Source organism: Pectinophora gossypiella, unplaced genomic scaffold (assembly GCF_024362695.1).
Source record: "Pectinophora gossypiella unplaced genomic scaffold, ilPecGoss1.1 Pgos_55, whole genome shotgun sequence".
In the NCBI taxonomy this organism is placed as follows: domain Eukaryota; kingdom Metazoa; phylum Arthropoda; class Insecta; order Lepidoptera; family Gelechiidae; genus Pectinophora; species Pectinophora gossypiella.
In genome coordinates this window covers 236572-259064 of record NW_026063265.1, presented here as the reverse complement: position 1 = coordinate 259064, position 22493 = coordinate 236572, and the positions used below count along the sequence as shown (strand labels likewise).

The 22493-nt window shown below is 40.0% G+C and overlaps 1 protein-coding gene and 1 pseudogene across 2 annotated transcripts; both read right to left on the bottom strand.

Moving 5' to 3' along the window:
* Positions 1-12470: 12470 nt before the first annotated feature.
* Positions 12471-14318, bottom strand: LOC126381455 (uncharacterized; annotated as a pseudogene).
* Positions 14319-16718: 2400 nt separating this feature from the next.
* LOC126381458 (uncharacterized) lies at positions 16719-22327 on the bottom strand. Of its 2 annotated transcripts, none has more exons than XM_050030932.1 (3): positions 21734-22327; positions 20953-21136; positions 16719-17697 (listed from the first exon to the last, which is right to left on the bottom strand). In XM_050030932.1, exons 1-3 carry the CDS (start codon positions 22179-22181, stop codon positions 16869-16871), a joined length of 1461 nt encoding a protein of 486 aa, XP_049886889.1. In that variant the 5' UTR covers positions 22182-22327; the 3' UTR covers positions 16719-16868. The 2 variants fall into 2 exon arrangements, with proteins under 2 accessions (XP_049886889.1, XP_049886890.1); XM_050030933.1 differs by having other exon boundaries at positions 16719-17091.
* Positions 22328-22493: the final 166 nt, after the last annotated feature.

The window sequence follows — 22493 nt, the reverse complement described above, 5'->3', positions numbered from 1 at the left end:
AGTTGTAATTCCCGCGTTTTTAACTCTATCGATCTCTACTCCATTGAGTTCATACCTAATATCTTGGAATAAGTACAGTAAAGCAATGTTTGTAAATTCAATACTTGATGCCGATATCGGTTCTGGTGTGCCAGGCTTCAGAACGTTTACAACCCCTTCCAAATACAAAGTGCTTGCTGATGGTAAAATACATAAATCTTGCTGGTTTATAGGTATTCGAATTTCATCATTCCTGTTGAAACTTGTTATACAGGGTGTAACGGAAGGGGGGTATCAAGCCGAAAGGGGACAAAACTATACCTTATGTAGATCTTATCTGCAAAATTTCAATTAAAAAAAAACACTTTTGATATTTTTTTCAATTTCAGTTAAAAAAATATTTTAATATTTCCAGCATGTAAAAAACGCGGCACAGCACTATTGAGGTCACTGTTCTTAATCCACTCAAATATTGGCACTACACAAATCTCCTAGCACGTCCTGGTCGCCTGGTACTCGTAGCGCTCGCACGGCCGCGATAGGTACGAAATTCGAGCGGGCGGCGGCTTTGGCGGCAACGTCAAAAGGAGTCGGCGGCCGATTGGAACAATCCGAGTCGGCGGCACGTCGGCGACTGTAACAAACAAGAATGACACTAAAGCATCTAAAATTGGAGTCATTTTGCTTTGACAACTATTCTCACATTATTTTATGACGTGTAAAATAAGTTAAAATTACCTACTTGTTTAGGTAAGGTATTTAATTTAATAGTAAATAGGAAAAAAAAGTGTGAAAGTGTGGGTAAGTAGGTAGGTAATTAATAATTAGACTTACGTTTTACAAGAAAGGTTCGAAATGTCGTCATCCCCGTTCGATGCACAGACCTGCCGCTTCATCTGTCCACAACACTTTCGAAGCAAAGTCTGGTGAGCTTTCCACTTGAACTCGGTACCATTCTCAGAATGCCACACGAGGTAAATAATCAGCAGGAATTAGCTCGGGCGTACGTTGCATGTGGTAAGGTTCGCGTGGTAGTCCTTGGGTTGGCTGCACGGCTAGTACGGCTTCTTCAAACTCCGGATCACGGGTCGCCGAGCGGCCAGTCTCGGATGACGCGTGGAAAGAGCCCGTTAAATGCAGTAGGCGATTGACCATTTTCCTGAAGCAATGCAGTGAAGGCAGTTGCCTGGCTTCATCAGCTGGTCTACCTTCTATGAATCGCTGATACAAGTTCCGTGCTTCACTTAAGTTGCCATCGCCGGCACCCACACACATCATCATTTCATAATAACCTACATTACTCAAAGACACCTCGAACTATCACTGATCACAGTTATCACAACAAATCCAAATTTCGAACTTCACTCCACGGATAGTAAACAAGCACTGACAAATAATTTGACAGTTTACTTTCGTGTGCATGTTTCTATCTCTTTCGAATGCTAGTATCCTGGTACTTAAGGGTTTGTTATTTCTTTGTGCGCAATAAAATATTTTTATGGTATTGTTTGAATGAATGAATGTAATGAATGTATTGTATTTTATGAAAGTAGGTACGTATTTTACTTTGAACCTAGAAAAGTAAAAAAGTCGTTTATCTAATAAGGATCACCCGCGCTCACACTCTGGCACTAACACAGAATTGCCACGTTTCTTCGCAAATATCCCGCGCAATAGCAGAAGGCGAAATTAATCTGTCAATAATAAGACATACTATCACTCTGCCCGTATCCCTAATGGGGTGGGCAGAGTCACAAGAACATCCCATTAGCGGTACGAGCATGATAATTATTTATGTACCTATGTTATGATTACTTGTGGCTCTGTCTGCCCCATAAGAGATAAAGGCGTGATATTATGTATGTATGTTTGGTACGGGCATGTAGCGATACGAGCGTGTAGTGGTAAGTGAAATTCCGCAGTCTCTGCCTACTCCCATGGGAAAAAGGCGTGATGTTATTGTTCACTGTTGGACAATACACGACTACAATTTAGGAAGGAATAAAAATACAAAAAAAAAAATATTTTTTATCATGGTTAATGATAACTTCCCCTTAACAGCACCGCCATTTTGAATTTCGGGTTCCCTTTACTATTTTCACCCTTTACTATTTTCATTGTATACTAGTGACATTCCCAAATCCCCTAATACCGAATTAGCTTTATTTGCGGATGATACAGCCATCTATTCTTCGTGCCGTGGTCGAGTTATGATGACCGGAATCCTCCAACGCGCGGCCAATGCCTTGGGCAAGTGGTTTCGCAAATGGAGAATCGAGGTAAACCCGGAGAAAAGTGCAGCGGTGTACTTTTCAAAGGGCTATTATAACACGCCACGGTCACGCCGTCAACTTAAAATCATTAAGATGTTTGGCAAGCCGATCCCTTGGGAGGAGCAAGTCAAATATCTCGGCGTAGTCTTAGATAGACGTCTTACTTTCAAGGCCCATATCAAACGTGTGCGCGATCGCGCCGCGTTTGTAATGGGCCGTCTTCACTGTCTCCTTAACAAGCGAAGTAAATTGTCCCTTAGGAATAAGGTCAAAATCTACACGACTTGCATCCGTCCGATCATGACCTATGCAGGGGTAGTTTTCGCTCATGCGAGTCCCTCTCAAATCCACCGTCTACAGGTAATACAAAATCGTTTCATGCGGAAAGCCACGGGAGCTCCGTGGTTCCTTCGCAATGAAAATCTGCACATTGACCTAGGTCTGCCAACCATTGCCCAATGGCTCAAATTAGCTTCCAAACGTTTTTTCGATTCTGCTCCGCACCACCCAAATCCCCTGGTAGTTGCGGCTTCCGATTACATCCCGCTTAGGGACGGTACTGAAAAGTATCGGCGTCCGAAGGACGTAATATACGATCCCGACGACCCGATTACTCTAGCCATAGAGGCAGCCAATCAGCTCGCGACACCAAACACTTCAGGACCCCGATACCGACCCCGCCGGCGTGGTCGACGATTTCCCTCATTCAGCGCTTATCGCTATCGACCCACTAGGGTCGATTAATTCTTTCAAATATTTTTCCTCTCAGACGACGCCCTGAGCCGAGGTTCGCGCCCAACTGGGCACCCTCAGGCCTGTTGTCTTAAACGTTGTACCGGGTGAGAGCCTTCAGCGCTCCCCATTTGTCCGGCCAAGTAGTTAATGCCATCTGCGGCAAATCTACAATAAGTCACGTCAAAAAAAAAAAAAAAAAAGAATTTCGGGTGCACTAGGGCTTGCCGATCAAAAAATGACTATCGATAATCTATCCCGACCGAGAGTCGATCGATAGCAAGACTATTGATAACTCGGAAAGTGGGAACATTTTCGATTTTATTACCTAAGTGCAATACAATCGATAGTATCGTTGCGGATTAATAACAAACTATTGATAATTTTGCCCTCAGTCAGTAGTATTGCTACACTCCGATAGTATGGTTATTTTGAGTGGGCTGATTGTCTAAACTGAATTTCAATAACTCAAAAGTCCATGGATTTAGATTTTTTGAAAAGTTATTTTTTTATTTCTACCAATCAAAATCGTAGTTGAAAATGATTATGATCGATAATCGATACTGAACTATCGATAGTTTGAAACACTAGCGTGCCTTTTTCTATTCGCGAGCCCTGGCATCCTGGTACAGGGTATAAATCCCATTAACTGTCCCAATGCAATTTGCAATTCCGTGCTTCGGAAGGCACGGTTGGTCCCGGTGACTACTTACTCATGTAAGAAAGTAGTCATTACATGAGTCATGTCAGGGGCCTCTGGCGGCTCAATAGTTACCCTGACACCAGGGTTGATAAGGTTGGTAATCCACCTCACAACCCACACGATAGAAAAAGATTTAAAAAAAATACTGTTATGTGTTTTTAATTCCTTGTACGCAATAAAGTATTATTGTATTGTACGAAAGTACTTATTTTAAGATTACTTTTACCATGTCATAGTAAAAGTAAAGTTATGTTAGGTAGGTACTTTACTTGAGAAATTAATTTTGTCTTTACTATGTTGTAAACGTAACATTAATGTCTCGTTAATAAGATACACAATCACTTGCAGCTGCTCGTATCCCTAATGGGGTGGGCAGAGCCATAAGTAATCAGAACATACTAACATAATATCACGCCCGTATCACTAAGGGGTAGGCAGTCACAACGGTACTTGAGAAATTTATTTTGCTTTTACTATGTTGTAAATCCCCAAGGAATTCTAACAAGCCTCTGACGTTGCCGGCCGCCTCAGGGAGGCACCCCGTCTGGCCAAGGTGCCGGACCCGGTAGTTGGCGGCTCCTTCACACTCCAGTAGCACATGGGCCGCTGTCTCGTCCATGCAGGTTCTGCACAGGGGCTTGTCGGTGACACCTAGTGTAAACAGATGTTTGTTGATATCACCGTGACCACACAGCTACACCTGCTACCTGCAGCTGTTACCTGTATTAGTGGAGACCTCTTCACATTTAGAATTCTTTTGGAGAGACAACTATTGATGTTGGGTAGTGCCATCTTAGCCTGCCTGCATTTATTTACGGTGGTTCATAGTCTGGTGTGTTTGTTCATTCCCAAATACCCTAATACCGAACTAGCTTTATTTGCGGATGATACAGCCATCTATTCTTCGTGCCGTGGTCGAGTTATGATGACCGGAATTCTCCAATGCCTTGGGCAAGTAGTTTCGCAAATGGAGAATCAAGGTAAACCCGGAGAAAAGTGCAGCGGTGTACTTTTCAAAGGGCTATTATAATACGTCACGGTCACGCTGTCAACTTAAGTCATCAAGATGTCTGGCAAGCCGATCCCTTGGGAGGAGCAAGTCAAATATCTCGGCGTAGTCTTAGATAGACGTCTTACTTTCAAGGCCCATATCAAACGTGTGCGCGATCGCGCCACGTTTGTAATGGGCCGTGTTCATTGTCTCCTTAACAAGCGTAGTAAATTATCCCTTAGGAATCTACACGACTTGCATCCGTCCGATCATGACCTATGCAGGGGTAGTTTTCGCTCACGCGAGTCTCTCTCAAATCCACCGTCTACAGGAAATACAAAATCGTTCGTGGTTCCTTCGCAATGAAAATCTGCACATTGACCTAAGTCTGCCAACCATTGCCCAATGGCTCAAATTAGTTTTTTCGATTCTGCTCCGCACCAACCAAATCCCCTGGTAGTTGCGGCTTCCGAATACATCCCGCTTAGGAACGGTACTGAATAGCATCGGCGTCCGAAGTATGTAATACGATCCCGACGACCCGATTACTCTAGCCATAAAATCAGCCAATCAGCTCGCGACAACAAACATTTCAGGACCCCGATACCGACACCGCCGGCGTGGTCGACGACTTCCCTCAATCAGCGCTTATCGCTATCGACTTACTAGGGTCGTTTAATTCTTTCAAATATTTTTCCTCTCAGACGACGCCCTGAGCCGAGGTTCGCGCCCAACTGGGCACCCTCAGGCCTGTTGTCTTTGTATGTGTGTAAATCAAACACGGAGTTGGTTGATTACTGACTTTATTATCGAGGGTACCTCTCATGCATTCTTTATACAACTACCTTACATCTTCCTCCTTTTTAAAATAAATTAAAATATTAATTTTCAATTCATACATTATTCACATGCACTTTTTTTTTTTTTTTTACATATATTTAAACTAGCTTTTGCCCGCGACTTCGTCCGCGTGGCGTGTTATATAAGAGAGAGATCTTTGTGTGTGTGGGAGTGCATACTTATGCAGTTTAGATTTTTTCATAAGTACATTTTTTTTTCCCAATAACTCCCATTTTTCAAAATACAGCCAAAAATAAACTTTATATTTACTAAGGTATGCATGCGTGCTAGATTGAATCAATTGATTGAATTGTTTTTTTTTTAATTGATTGTTCATTGAGTTTTAATTTTAATACACACTTCCTCTCTTCCCTTCAACGTTGCTGTGCCCTATAGGGTCCATGTTTTAGTTCCTATGCCTATGTAACACCCTATTGTACTACATGGAATGCAATAAATAATTTAATTGAATTGAAAATATCTATCTTACGCGGTTTCAATTTTTTCATACAAATGTTTTTTTCCCACTAACTCCCGTTTCCGTGGGAATTTTGCAATATCCTGTTGCAACTAAGCTTTAAGTTAACTAAGGTACCTGCACGCCAAATTTCAAGCGTCTAACTTAAGCGGTTTAGATTTTTCATACAAAAAGATTTTCCCGCTAATTTCCGTTGCCGTGGGAATTCCGGGAATTCCTTTCTTAGTGCACCTCTACGGTACCTAAGCTATGTCCCTTCCAAATTTCAAATGCCTACGTTTAGCCGTTCAGGCTATGCGTTGATATATGTCAGTCACTGAGTCAGTCAGTTTCTCTTTTTTATTTAGATTTGATTTTTTCATACAAATGTTTTTTCCCGCTAACTACCGTTCCCGTGGGAATTTTGTAATATCCTGTTGCAACTAAGCTTTAAGTTTACTAAAGTACCTGCATGCCAAATTTCAAACGTCTAACTTGAGTGGTTTAGATTTTTCATACAAAAGGATTTTCCCGTTAATTCGCGTTCCCGTGGGAATTTGTGAATTCCTTTCTTAGTGCACCTCCACGGTACCTAAGGTACCTGCATGACAAATTTCAAAGGTCTAACTTGAGTGGTTTAGATTTTTCATACAAAAGGATTTTCCCGCTAATTCCCGTTCCCGTGAGAATTTTGGGAATTCCTTTCTTAGTGCACCTCTACGGTACCTAAGCTATGTCCCTTCCAAATTTCAAATGCCTACGTTTAGCCGTTCAGGCTATGCGTTGATATATGTCAGTCACTGAGTCAGTCAGTTTCTCCTTTTATTTAGATTTGATTTTTTCATACAAATGTTTTTTCCCGCTAACTACCGTTCCCGTGGGAATTTTGTAATATCCAGTTGCAACTAAGCTTTAAGTTTACTACAGTACCTGCATGCCAAATTTCAAACGTCTAACTTGAGTGGTTTAGATTTTTCATACAAAAGGATTTTCCCGCTAATTCCCGTTCTCGTGGGAATTTCGGGAATTCCTTTCTTAGTGCACCACTACGGTACTTAAGGTATCTGCATGCCAAATTTCAAACGTCTAACTTGAGTGGTTTAGATTTTTCATACAAAAGGATTTTCCCGCTAATTCCCGTTCCCGTGAGAATTTTGGGAATTCCTTTCTTAGTGCACCTCTACGGTACTTAAGGTACTTGCATGCCAAATTTCAATTGTCTAACTTGAGTGGTTTAGATTTTTCATACAAAAGGATTTTCCCGCTAACTACCGTTCTCGTGGGAATTTTGTAATATCCTGTTGCAACTAAGCTTTAAGTTTACTAAAGTACCTGCATGCCAAATTTCAAACGTCTAACTTGAGTGGTTTAGATTTTTCATACAAAAGGATTTTCCCGTTAATTCGCGTTCCCGTGGGAATTTCGGGAATGCCTTTCTTAGTGCACCTCCACGGTACCTAAGGTACCTGCATGACAAATTTCAAAGGTCTAACTTGAGTGGTTTAGATTTTTCATACAAAAGGATTTTCCCGCTAATTCCCGTTCTCGTGGGAATTTCGGGAATTCCTTTCTTAGTGCACCTCTACGGTACTCAAGGTATCTGCATGCCAAATTTCAAACGTCTAACTTGAGTGGTTTAGATTTTTCATACAAAAGGATTTTCCCGCTAATTCCCGTTCCCGTGGGAATTTCGGGAATTCCTTTCTTAGTACACCTCTACGGTATCTAAGGTACCTGCATGCCAAATTTCAATTGTCTAACTTGAGTGGTTTAGATTTTTCATACAAAAGGATTTTCCCGCTAATTCCCGTTCCCGTGGGAATTTCGGGAATTCCTTTCTTAGTACACCTCTACGGTATCTAAGGTACCTGCATGCCAAATTTCAAACGTCTAACTTGAGTGGTTTAGATTTTTCATACAAAAGGATTTTCCCGCTAATTCCCGTTCCCGTAAGATTTTCGGGAATTCCTTTCTTAGTATACCTCTACGGTATCTAAGGTACCTGCATGCCAAATTTCAAACGTCTAACTTGAGTGGTTTAGATTTTTCATACAAAAGAATTTCCCTTCACTACTCTGCTCCTATTGATTGTAGCGTGATGAAAAGTAAACTATAACCTGTCCAGGAGTGTGAAGAATAATTGTACCAAGTTTCATTAAAATCCGTCCAGTAGGTTTTGTTTCTATAAGGAACATACAGACAGACAGACAGACAGACAGACAGACAAAATTTTTACTGATTGCATTTTTGGCATCAGTATCGACCACTTATCACCCCCTGATAGTTATTTTGAAAAAATATTTAATGTACAGAATTGACCTCTCTACAGATTTATTATAAGTATAGATTAAAATATCCCATACAAACTTTCAACCCCTATTTCAATCTCTTCGTCCCTTCTTTTCGCAATAAAAGGTATCCTATTTTCTTTCTCAGGGTCTAAAGATTGTCTGTGCTAAATTTAATCAAAATCGGTTGAGAGGTTTAAGCGGGAAAGCGAAACAGACAGACAGGACAGAGTTACTTTCGCATTTATAATATTAGTAAGGATTATTTTCCCTCGTTAAATAGTAAACAAACTAAGTGTAGGTGTTATAATTTCGTTGACGAACTGATTACCTATCCGTTTCTTTGTCTAAAATGAGTATTACCTTATTACTATGATTGATTACTGGGCTTAAAGTTCGTATAAATGTCTATCGAATTACCTCCTCAAGTTTAAAGCGTAGCTAGTCATGTAGTACTATATTAATTATGTGGTGTAAGTAATTAGATTTTATCTGTATGTAATGTAACAGTCAGTTGAATAAAAAAACTTATACAAATCAGATCAATTAATTGGCGTAATGTGATTCTAGAAAGAGTTTTAATGTTAATAGATAGCTAGCTATAGCTATGTGTAGGTTCCTGTAGGAATGAGATATAACTGTTTAATAAAGACAGTTGCATCAAAATTTTATCATAAATTCCCTAAATTATGGCGCCTACCTACCCTCTAAGTTAGAAAAGTGATCAAATACTAACTTGAAGTCACTCAGTTTAAAAAAAAAACATCGAAATCATTCCAGTAGCTATGGCGTCATGCGCTTCTTGACACGATCACGAAATCTAGATTTCCGCGGGAATGAGGTACTTTCCCGCCATAAAAAGTAGCCTGTGTCCGTGCCTAAGATCCTATCTTTAAATTAACCAAGTCTTATAAAATTCCGTTCAGACGTTAAGGCGTGAATGAGGCAAACTTTTAAAACAAACAATTAAAAATCACTAACGTAATTAGTTTTTTGTCTACTGCCTACGCCTTAAGTACGATAGCATAAATATTAATAGGCCATATCCTTTTCTAGATTACTATCTATCAGCTAACTAAATTTCATCAAAATCCGTTGAGCCGTTTAGGCATGATAGACAAAACTCCCAGCAAAAACCATAAAAAAATCACTAACTCAATTCAGTTTTCTGCCTACTTCCTACCCCCTAAGTACGATGACGTGATCAATTTGATCGTACAACCGTTTTTAGATAACCAACTATTACCTTACTAAATTTCATTAAAATCCGTTCAGCCGTTTAGACGTGAAAGAGCAAAAGTCCCAACAAAAACGACTACAAATCACTAAATCAATTTAGTTATCTGCCAACTGCCTACCCCCTAAGAACGATGGCGTGATTATTTATAGCCTATGACCATTTCTAGGTTATCATCTATCACCATACCAAATTTCATCAAAATCCGTTGAGCCGTTTAGGCGTGAAAGAGTAACAGACAGACAGACAGACAGACAGACAGACAGACAGAGTTACTTTCGCATTTATAATATTAGTATGGATAATTTAGGTTCTTACTTACATCTATTTATTATGATATAATATAAATTTATTAATAAATTATTTATTGTATAATTTATTATTTATTCAATTAACATAAATATATGGATTACTTATTATATCTTTAATTTCATACAAAAGAGATAAAAGTTTATACAATTTACATAATTAAGAAATAATAATTTCTTTACCAATATTTGAATTGTTTGAGTTAATAAACAATTAATACAACATTAGGTACCTAGTATAACATAACTTCATTATAATATAACATTGTTTTTGTAAGTATTATTCTTATTATCTTTTAACAAAGTAACGTAGTAAGTAATTAATTGTAACTATACATAAAACTGTATTCATTTTATGTTGTGGCTTCGTATCCCCATTTAATCGGTGGTCTCACTGTCCTGCCAGACAAGGTTACATAAAGATTATTTTCTTGATTTGATTTTGAAGATGTAGAACATTTTATATCATCATATTTATAGCTATAATGAGTCGTGTTCTGTCTGGTTGGAGAATCTTTGATTATATGTTTTCTGTTCCTGACTATAGTACTTCCCGAGACTAATTGTATTTGGTATGATCTATTTCTTAATACTTTTATGACTGTTCCAGAAGTCCACTGCCTCCGTGCAAGATCTAAAACTTTGACCTTCTGTCCTACATGTAATTTTTCTAAATCTTTTGCATTCCTATCATAGTAATATTTTTGTATTTGTTGTCTTTCTATTAATTTATTTTTAACGTCTTTTTGTATTTTAGGCTTTAATAAATTATGTGACATTGGTAAAATAGTTCTAAATTTACGGCTTTGTAAAATTTCCGCTGGAGAAGCTAGTTTGTCACTTATCGGTGTGTTCAAAAATTCTAATAAACCTAAACGATAATCTGTTTTATCCTCATTAGACTTTTTTATAATTTTCTTAATAGTTTGAACTGTGCGCTCAATTTGTCCATTCGACTGAGCATAGCGCGGTGAAGATGTTATGTGTTTAAAGTTCCATTCCGACGAAAACTCTTTAAATTTATCTGATGTAAACTGTGGTCCTCCATCTGACATTACCACATTTGGTATTCCTTGCCTCATAAAAATATTTTTTAGACAATTAATTATAGCGGTCGATGTTGTTAAATTTAGCTGTTCAATTTCTATAAATTTGCTATAGTAATCAATTAATAACAAAAAATGTTCGTCTTTTATTTGAAACAGATCTATACCTACTTTTGCCCAAGGTCTCTCTGGCACCTCATGTGGCTGTAACGTTTCTTTTTGATTGTTTTTTCTGTACATAAGACAAGTGTTACAATTGGATATTAAGTTTTGTAAATCATTATTAATACCTGGCCAAAATAAAGTTTCCCTTGCCCTTAGTTTACATTTTTCAACGCCCATATGCCCTATATGTATTTTATTTAACATTTCTTTCCTCATTTGTTTGGGGATTATTAATCTATCCCCTTTCCATAACAATCCATACACATAAGTAATTTCTTCTTTAAAATTCCAATATGGTTTAATTATATCTTCCACGCCATTTCTCTCATTCGGCCAACCTCTCCTCACATATTTTCTGACACATTGTAACTCATTGTCACTTTCCGTATGTTTTTGTAATCTTGCGAATTGTATATCGTCAATGTACTGCGAGGCGGGTGTCGCGGAGTCGCGCGTCACTGCACACACTTCGTGATGCCATGAGTCATCCTCGCCGCTCGCATTCGACTGCTCATACGCACGCGATAACGCATCCGCTATATATAAGTATCTACCTGCTTTGTATACTAGCTTGAACGTATAACGCTGTAATCGTATTAACATGCGTTGTAGACGTGCCGGCGAATCAACAATAGATTTTTTAATGATTGATATTAATGGTTTGTGATCGGTTTCAATTGTGATATCCGTCCTTCCATATATATAAGCATTAAACCTTTCACACGCAAATACACATGCATATAATTCCTTCTCAATTTGTGCATATCTTTGTTCAGCTTTAGTTAATGATTTGGACGCGTAACAAACTGGCATTCCATTTTGCATTAAACATGCACCTAACCCACTTTTACTTGCATCGACTGATATAATGATAGGTGTTTTTAAATTATAATATTGCAGTACTGGGTTTTTTGTTAGACATTTTTTTATGTCTGCGAAATATTTATCATGTCTCTCCGTCCATTGCCATTCATTTTCTTTTTTTAATAGTTCTCTGAATGGCAACGTTTTATCTGACAAATTAGGTATAAAAGAACCAACATAAGTAATTAATCCCAACAACCTTTCTACATCTTTTTTATTTTGTGGTGTAGGCATATTTGTTATTGCGGATATGTGCGATTCATCTGGACTTATCCCGTTTTTTGTGATCTTGTGGCCTAAATATTTTATTTCATCCAAACTAAACTTACACTTCTGTTTATTTAATTTTAAGTTAATTTCTCGACATCTTTCCAACACCTTTCGCAATCGCTCATCATGCTCCTCTTTTGTTCTTCCATAAATTAACAGATCGTCTATATACATGCACACACCTTCCATATCATCAAAACTTTCACACATCTTTTTATGAAACACTTCAGACGCGGAGCATATCCCAAAAGGCATTCTTAAAAATTTATAGCGACCAAATGGAGTGTTAAATGTGCAATAATCACTACTCGTCTCATCTAATCTGACATTCCAAAAGCCTGATGCTGCATCAAGTGTGCTAAACCACTGTGCACCTGAAAGTTTAGATACTATTTCATCCAATGTCGGCAATCTAAAATACTCCCGTTTAATAACATCATTTAACTCTTGTGGGTCTAAACATATTCTAAACGTACCATCTGGTTTTCTAACTACAACAATACTATTTACCCAGTCTGATGGACCCGTTACCTTTTTTATAATTTCCTGCGCCTCCAATTTATCCAATGTCTTTTTAACGTCATCTTTAATAGCAAATGGCATTTTTCTTGGAGCGTGTACAACTGGAACAGCATTATCCTTTAAGTGTATCGTATGCTTTCCTGGTAAACAGCCAATCCCCTGAAACACATCATCATATTTTTTTATTAACTCTGGTATACCTTGATTGCTTGTTGAGTGTACCGACATAACACGTCTCACTATATCCAACTCTGTACAAGAATGTCTACCTAAAATTGGGACAGATTTCATATCTACAACCTTAAATTCAATAATATAAAATTCATTTTTATAGTTTACTCGTAAATTAATTTTTCCGACTACGTTTAAATAATGTCCAGTGTAGCCATTTAATTTTGTTTTCGTTTCTAATAACTCCGTTTGAGACAAACCTATCTGTGATAAATAATCTAATGGCAGGACATTCACATCTGCACCTGTGTCAATTTTGAATTTTATTTTACGCTCATTAATTTCTAACAATACATTCCAATCACTTAACTCCGTATGTTGTACTGAATTTATTACCTGTTCTTCCGATTCCTCAATTTGATATACACCGCACACCCTGGCGAAATGATTCATTTTGCTACATCTCATACATGTTTTTCCATACGCTGGGCATTCGTGTTTTCTGTGTACACCTCCACAATGGCCACACTGCGTCACGTATGCGGTGTGGCGAGCGCGCGTGGAGGGCGCGCGTGGCCCCGGCCAGCGCGCAGTGTGGTATGGTGGCGCATGCGACGGGCCGGCAACAGCGGCGGCTGCAGGCTGCGCGCGCTCTCCGCGCCCGGCGGCAGCTCCTCTGCCGCGCCCCCCGCGCCACGAGCTACGTCGTCCTCTTGTAATCATCGCGCCCCGGCGAATCATAAAGATTTGATCTTTTTCTTCATCATAATTCTGCTCACTATTTATATTATTCACTTCCGACTTGTAGTCCATCTTAATACTCTCTGAATAAGCCCTCGATACAATTGCTGCTTGACAAATTTCTAATGCTTTTCTCAAATTTAAATTGTCTTCTCTCAGCAATCTTTCACAAATCGCCGCATCCGTAACTCCACAGACCAACCTGTCTTTAATTAATTCTTCCCGTAATGCACCAAATTCACACGTTAATGATAATTTTCTCAACTCAAACACGTATTGTTCAATAGTTTCGTTTTCTTTCTGCTGCCGTTTAAAAAATCTATGTCGTTCTACCGTAACATTTTTCTTTCTTTGAAATTATTCATCCAATCTTGTTATCACTTGTTCAGGCGTTGTTCATTTAGGAAACTGATCTAATATTTCACAACACTGTCCTCCTACTATATGTAATAGTATATTCAGTTGTATTTCCGCTGGTTTTTTATTTATTTCACACGCTTTGACGTAAATATCGTAGCTTCGTTTCCATTTGGACCAACATTCACTCAATGCACCTGTCGATAAATCCAACGCATTTTCGTCAAAATAAAATGCTTTCGGCGGTGATAACACACTATCCATTGTGACACAACACTATTTATTGTAATTATTTTATTATGTTCGTATTTTATGTTAATTTTCCGGCTGCGCCATGTATGTGTGTAAATCAAACACGGAGTTGGTTGATTACTGACTTTATTATCGAGGGTACCTCTCATGCATTCTTTATACAACTACCTTACAGTCTTAAACGTTGTACCGGGTGAGAGCCTTCAGCGCTCCCCATTTGTCCGGCCAGGTAGTTAATGTCATTTGCGGCAAATCTTCGATAAGTCACGTCAAAAAAAGGTGTGTTTGTTGGCTGCTCTCGTTCGTAGCAGCGAGCGGACCTGTCCGAATGAGATCGGCGATATCGGTTCCGGACCGATGGCTGTTACCTCCCGTTCCCCTTCTGGCCAACTCGTCCGCCGCGTCGTTACCTCTTGAATCGCTGTGTCCTTTGATCCATTGTAAAGTGAGGTGTTAGTACTTGCACACCTTAGTCAGTGATTAGTGGTAACTGTGTATGAGTAGTAGTAGTTGTTTAGGGCCTGCAAAACTCTGAAAGTATTCTAATGAAACTGTCCCGTACCTAGCTAGCCATGAACGCATTCGCCGCTAGCGTGATGCCCATTTGACCTGGATGACGGTGTTAAGGGAGCCTGATATTACGTAATCATAAAATAAAGCATACCTACTACACAAGGAGACGAGATGCATTGTAAAGTACATTTCTTTATCAACTATTAATGTAGGTAATCGACTACATTTTTGGACAAAACTTGTACAACAAAGTGACTCTGCCCACCTCAGTAGCGCAGTAAGTGTGATATTAGATATGTGTAATTACTTGTAGCTCTGTCTGGTCCATTAGGGATAAAGCCGTGATTTATGTATGTTCACATCTTGTTCTATCCTATTGGTTGTGAGGTGGATAACCAACCTCGTCAATCCTGGTGCGAGGGTTATTATTGAGCCGCCAAATGCCCCTGACATGGCTCATTAACGACTACTTATTACATCAGTAAGCAGTAACCGGGACCAAAGCCCATTGTTTTTTTAACTATTGTGTCTGGAAATCTTGGCCTCACAAGGATGAAACAAAACAATTTAAAAAATATTGATTAATATGGCCATCACTGGCACGTTTACCCTTTACTAGGGCAGGCATAAATAAAAGAGGTGGTAGCTGTTCACTCAAAAGTTAAATACCTTGAACAGCTGATTGCTACGTAGTGTTGTGCAAATTTGAATGTATTACATGAAGACCTGGAATTCAATTGCTCATAACTAATGCAAATATGAATTTAGGCGGCCAATACTCTCGCATGTGATTTGTAGATAGTGACAGAGTAGGCACACTTCGGGTTGATACCCCCGTTCCGTTACACCCTGTATATGGTTTGTAGGAATGGTATTCGACACCATCTATTGTGTTTTCGTAAGCAGGCTTTGAAGAAATGTCTAAAATATTCATTTTAACAACCCAATTGCTTTTAAAAAGTCCTTGTTTTCTTTAGTTAACTTTGCCTTCTTCTTGGCTGTATCTTTGCAGATAGTTCGGTGATGACTGATGTTTTTAGTTTGTTGTGTAGTGTATTTATTATAGTCGATCATTTTTTCTTGAGATGTAAATAAAGCTGTACTTCTTCACCACGTAAGTTGATAGGATTGTTGGAAGTATCTAATAATTTTATATGTATGCAGCTGATACTTTTTTGGTTGACGGGGAAATAAATAATGTTTTTAGGAACTTCTACTATTCTGTATCCAGGAGGCACATTAAGAGCAAATTCATGTATAATGTGACTAGGTTCTCCATTAATATTATGATCCGCTTACTAAATCACATTCAACTCTTACCACAGTTGTTGACAGAATGTCGACTGGGTGTTTAGAGGTGTGCATTATATTTATTTTATTTATTTATTAGGGACATCAACAGTACAAACACACAACAATTAATAAAACTTTCTTAAGGCTAGTACTAGTGTTTGCACCAATTACAGACGTGCACGACTTATGTAATTAACATGTATGTAGAATTTGTTTAAAAAAAAAATAATAATAAAAAATTAACGGAATAACAAAAGGTATGAATAGTTACAGCCAGGCAACACTACAACAACAAAAATTAGAATTATATTTGCTTTTAGAACGTGTGCTCCAAATCCTAGCAACTTACCAATCGAATTTTCTTTATCAAAATGTATATCTTTTGTACAAAAGATTGAGGTTTGTAGAGTATTATTATTACACTGCAGATTAAAGGCAGATGCTTTTATTTTCTCCTTCAAGTAATCATTTATGTCTTGTAGCTCGTATGCTCCTTCAGGTATTTCAATTAATTCATTATCACCATATATAAATCGGTTGTTTCTTTTATCGATATTAGGAATCGAATTAAATGTAGATAAATACAACAAAGCGCACTCATATTCACCGTCTAGCTGTATTGTAGGTGAATGAACGCGCTGGTTGGCGGTTCATGTACTTTATGTATGAATTTTCAATAAAATATTTATTCACTTAGAAATCGTTTAATACTTGAATATATATCAATTACAAGGTCGTTGTTAGGTTAAAATCGCGTAGTATTTCGAGAGCGTCGTTGCGGTCGGGCGTGGCGCGGTGGAGAGAGCGTTGTTGCGCGGGGCGCGAACATCCGCTGGTCGGGGGGGGAGGGGCGGAAGCAGTGTTGCCTAGCGTACGGTGCTAACATCGTCGCCCCCGTTGGAAGCGTCCGCTTTCAACAAGCAGATCTTCGATAGAGCTCGTCGCACGATGCCCCTGGCGGTAGCCACGTCAGCGACGCGCGGAATGCCGTCTGCGCCCGGGAAGAGTTGTTGTACACGACCCAAGCGCCACTGGAGTGGTGACGTGTTGTCCTCCTTGATGAGCACCAAGTCACCAGGTCTCAGATCTCTGCAACGAATACGCCATTTAAGCCTTTGTTGCAGCTCGGAGATATATTCGGATTGCCACCGGCGCCAAAAATGTTCTCTAGCTTGCTCGATGCGCTGGTAGCGGTTCAGGCGGGATGCATTTTCGTCTTCTAGAGAAGGCGATAGCAGTGACATTAGTGGTCTGCCTATCAGAAAGTGTCCCGGAGTAAGGGGGGTATAGTCGTTAGGGGATGATGACAAGGGACACAGGGGTCTGCTATTAAGGATTGACTCGACTTGTGCAAAAAGAGTAGACATCTCTTCAAACGTTAAATGAGAATTGCCTAGTATGCGCTTTAAATGGAATTTAGCAGATTTTATTCCGGCCTCTGCAAGTCCATTAAAATTAGGTGCGTAAGCAGGGGAGAAGTGAAAATTTATGTTATGAGTGCTGGCGTCATGCGCAATGAGGTCAGAATTGTTAGATAAAAACGTACCTAGCTCCCTAGCAGTAGCAACAAAATTCCTCCCATTATCACAAAAAATGTCATTCGGCTTACCCCTGCGAGCGATAAACCTACGCAGTGTTAACATGAATGCGTCTCTCGACAATTCACTCACCGCCTCGAGATGGACACACTTGGACCTGAAACATATAAATAGGCATAGATATGCCTTTGTTATCTTACAGCCTCGGCCCTTCCTGTCTGTAATCATAAAAGGACCCGCGAAATCAACGGCGACTGTACTAAAAGGGTAGTCAGGTGTGATTCGCTGCGCCGGTAAGTTACCCATAATGTTGTGTAGAGGTTGAGCGCTGATACGCCGACACTTGATACAGCTTCTCGCTGTACGACGAGCCAACTCTCTATCACCTAGCGGCCAGATGCGTTCTCGTATGGACGCGAGCAACAATTGTGGTCCCGCGTGCAGCAGCCTGTGGTGTTCTTGTGTAAATAAGAGCTTAGTGAGGTGGTGTTTCGCGTGCAATAAAACTGGGTGCTTCTTCTCGTACTCGTACTGTGAATTGCACAGTCTTCCACCAACTCTGAGCAAGCCCTGGGAATCTAGAAATGGGTTTAATGATACGATACTAGACTTGAGCTTGAGACTGTCTTGTCTTTGTAAAGTCTGTAATTCGTGAGGGAAAGAGTCTTGTTGTGAAATTCTAACTAGACATGTGAATGCACCCTCTAACTCATCGACAGTTAGCGAGCCAATGTGCTTATCATGGGGGTTCTTGCAATTATGTATGAATCGATAAATGTAGGCAATGACTCGTTGTAAGAATTGCAATTTTGAATACCTAGATATATCGATACTAGCCTTGATAGAGTCCGTAACTAGAGTAGTGTGTACCTTTAACTCTGGAAGGTTGTCACACTTGTGAGAATAGAGAGTAGGCCACTCGGATTCAGGCCTAGACAAAAATGATGGACCTTGCCACCATAAGGTGGAGTCTTGAACTTGATGTGGGTCTACGCCGCGGGATGCTAGATCGGCTGGGTTGTGAGCGGTAGGGACGTACCGCCACGATGAAGTACTTGTCATTTCTTGAACCTGCCTAACCCTATTGGAAACCCAGACTTTAAGTCTCGAGGGTTCGGTGGCGATCCACCCTAGCACGACGCTGGAGTCCGTCCACAGGTAAGACTTGCTTATCTGTCGGCGGAGGGCGCTCTTTACAGCGCACAGCAGGCGGGCCGCGAGTAGCGCGCCGCACAGCTCCAGGCGCGGGATGGTGAGAGCCGCCTTAGACGGTGCTACGCGTGCCTTAGCACAGTAGAGAAGAATGCTCGTGTTTCCTGCTTGATCGACAGACTTGACGTAGATGCAAGCACCGTAGGCAGCCTGGGAAGCGTCACTGAAGGCGTGAAGCTCGACTGAAACAGGTAAGTCTCTAATTACATTTCTTGGAATAGTAATGTGTGAAATAAATGATAAGTTATCAATGAATCGTTTCCATGACCTTTGTATGTCGGAAGGAACAACTGAATCCCATTCAATCTTGCTAGCCCAAAGTCTTTGCATTAAGATCTTTGGTTTTATAGTACATAGACTAAGTAGACCTAGGGGATCAAAAATTTGAAATGTTTGAGACAATATAGAGCGTTTTGTTGTAACATTGGATTCTCGACCTTGTACAGACATTGGAGATTGTAGAGTGTCTGTATCAGGGTTCCAGTTAAGTCCCAAGGTGTCATATGTCTGGCTGAGAGTTAAATTGTCATGAGAACTAGCTAGCGTATTTTGCAACACACCCCTAGAATTCGATCTGAACTTGCGTAAGTTAAAACAACCCGATGACAGGGCTCGGACCACAGAATCTTGTATGTAGAGCAGTTCTTGTTCAGTTTGAGCCCCTGTAATCAGATCATCAACATAGAAATCATTTTGTAAAATAGTTTTAATTAATGGATCATAACTCTCTTCGCCCAACTGCCATATGCACCTTGTACTTAAGTAACTTGCACTAGCGAAGCCATAGGTTACTGTATTTAACCTATATGTTTTCAATGGACTAGAAGGGTCGCTTCTCCACAGTATCAACTGTAAGTGGCGATCACAATCATCTACTTGTACCTGTCTATACATTTTTTCAATGTCGCCCGTCATGACGTAATTGTATTCTCTGAATCGAACTAGAATATTAAAGAGGGAATCTTGAATATTAGGACCGATCATTTGAAGGTCATTGATGGAAAAGCCTGACGACGTACGACATGAGGCGTCATAGACAACTCGCAGCTTGGTGGACTCGGATTTCTCTCGCATCACCGCGTGATGAGGAATAAAATAAGAAACTGGTGGCTTGACTAGACTGGATTCGGACATGTGTCCTAAGTCTTCATATTCCTTCATAAAGTCGGAATACATAGACTTTAACTGGGCATGGCGTTCAAAACGCTTTTCTAGATTGAGAAATCGCTTCTTAGCGACACTGTAAGAGTCTCCGAGACAGTCGGGAGTGGTTACTAGTGGTAATCGAACAGAGAACCTACCATTTTCTAAACGGGTGGTGTGTGTCATGAAATGTGTCTCGCATGGATTCCCTGCATCGACTCCCGCCTCCGAAGCCTTCTGCGACGTCGGAAGCTCCTCTAGCTCCCAGAACCTGCTCAGTTTGGTGTGCAGACTCTCCAGTGCTGAAAAATTACATTGAATACTTGTGTTAGAATTGTCCACTTGTAAATTGCTTGTTTGTTTGTCACGTATATGACCTGCTAAGAACCAGCCTAACTTGGACTCTCGCAGAGTGGGTAAATTAGCACCCAACGACTGCTGTCGTGGGCCTATAAGATCCCAAAATAGATCCGCGCCTATAAGCATGTCCACCTTGCTTGGGACATTGAAACTGGGATCAGCTAAGCTGATGTTACTAGGGAAGCTAAATTGTTTCATGTTTATAGGGCGCCTAGGTAATGTGGCTGTGATCTCAGGCAATACGAGACATGACAATGTGACACTAAATGGATTGCATCTAGACTTGACAGTAACAGTGCCCCTCTCCGGAGCAAAGTTAAGAGAAGAGTTACCAATACCTACTATAGTAGTGGCATCTAGCACTTGTGTATCTAGTTGAAGCCATTGCTTCAAATCACTTGTAATAAATGAAGACATGCTTCCGCAGTCTAACAGTACCTTTACTGTTTCCACTTGATTATTATCTGGATTGACAATGTCCACTAGTGCTGTAGAAAGAACAACCTGGCTAGTGGAAGTGACAGACATAGAAATAGAACTTGTACTTGTATCACTTGTGACTGAATTGGGAGTACTTGTACTTGTGGTACTTGTAGGGATGACATTGTCAATACTAGGAGTGGCTGTGATGGTCTGTGTGTGTGGCTTATGAAGCATTGTGTTGTGACGTGCATTGCAAATACGACAGCTACTTAACCTGCAAGCGCCTGCAATATGGCCGCTCCGCAGACAGTTCAGACAGAGCTTCAGTGAACTAGCCTTTTGTATCCGCTCCTCGATGCTCATGGACAGGAACGCTGGACAGTCGTATATTCTATGCTTGCCCTTGCAGACAAAACAATGCAGACCTCGATTGACTTGTTCGAAATTTACTGGATTAGCTGAAATGACATTCACAGATTTGTTAGCCCTTTGATACTTGTTATGTGTATTATTGTTGCCACTCGAGACTTGTTTATCTTGTTTAGATCTTTGTACTGACTCTAGAACGTCTGCTCGACCCTTGAGGAACTTGAAGAAATCATCAAGAGACGGCATTTCCTTACTAGAACTTGACCTATGCTCTACCCATTTCAAACTTGTAATATTATCTAGTTTAGAGGACATAATATGGATGATTAATGTGTCCCACTGATCTGTGGGCTGCCCAAGGTTATTTAAAGCACGTAAATTTTTAGTTACGTGGTCCACTAGAAACCTGAGTGACTTGTCAGATTCGCGTGAGATAGGATCAATTTTAAACAATGAATTTAAGTGATTAGTTGTCAATTGGCGTTTGTTGTTATATCGCTCGCAAAGTAAGTCCCATGCTTCACTATAATTCTTATCAGAAACTTCTAGATTTGAAATGACACGCGCAGCTTCCCCTTGCAGATACGAGCTTAAATAATGAAACTTGTTGATCGGTTTAATCCGCGTATTATTATGAATTAACGACTCGAATGTGTCACGAAATTCAAGCCATTTGAAATACGTACCATCAAAGTTTGAGATTTGAATGACTGGAAGGCGGAAACCAAGATCTTGCTGACCTCCGCAGCTATGAGCGCATTGTGAATCATTGGGAGTGTATGTTGCACTCTCACGCTCTGCCTGTCCACTCGTTTCGGCAAGGGAAATTGTGCCTAACTTGACCTTAGCGAATGCTATGTTGCTATGAAAACTGTCCTCTATTTCCTCACGTTCTTGCAACTCGTCATCCAAATTATCCTCGTTATAGACTTCAATACGTGATTGTAAGTCGTCAAAACTATCAAACATCACAGTAAACTTCTCGAGCTTCGTGCATAACTGGCTGCGATCCTGAACTGATAGGTCTCCAGCCGGTAAAGAATTTAAATACTTGCTAAACTTCGTAATTCTGCCCTTTACAGAGCGACGCTTCACTGTTAACTCGTTTAACTCTTTGTTTACTTCGACACTCATGATTATAAAATTGTAATAACTAGCTACAAATATCACCTTTTAACTTCACTACACGTTATGCACAAAACTCTGTAGAAAATCACTGTAATTTCAATAATATTTCACTCGAAAATACGAAACGAACTATCGTTTACTAGAACTAGAAGAAAAAATAAGGTAATGACAAAATGGCCGCCGGCGTGGACGCCGGTATATCTAGACTCGTCACACTCGTGGAGTTAGCTATAGCTTCCTTTCACTCACTCTTACTATATCATTCGATTGTTCGTTCGTTCACTCGCTCGCTAGACTTGAAAATGGAAGTCAATTGAA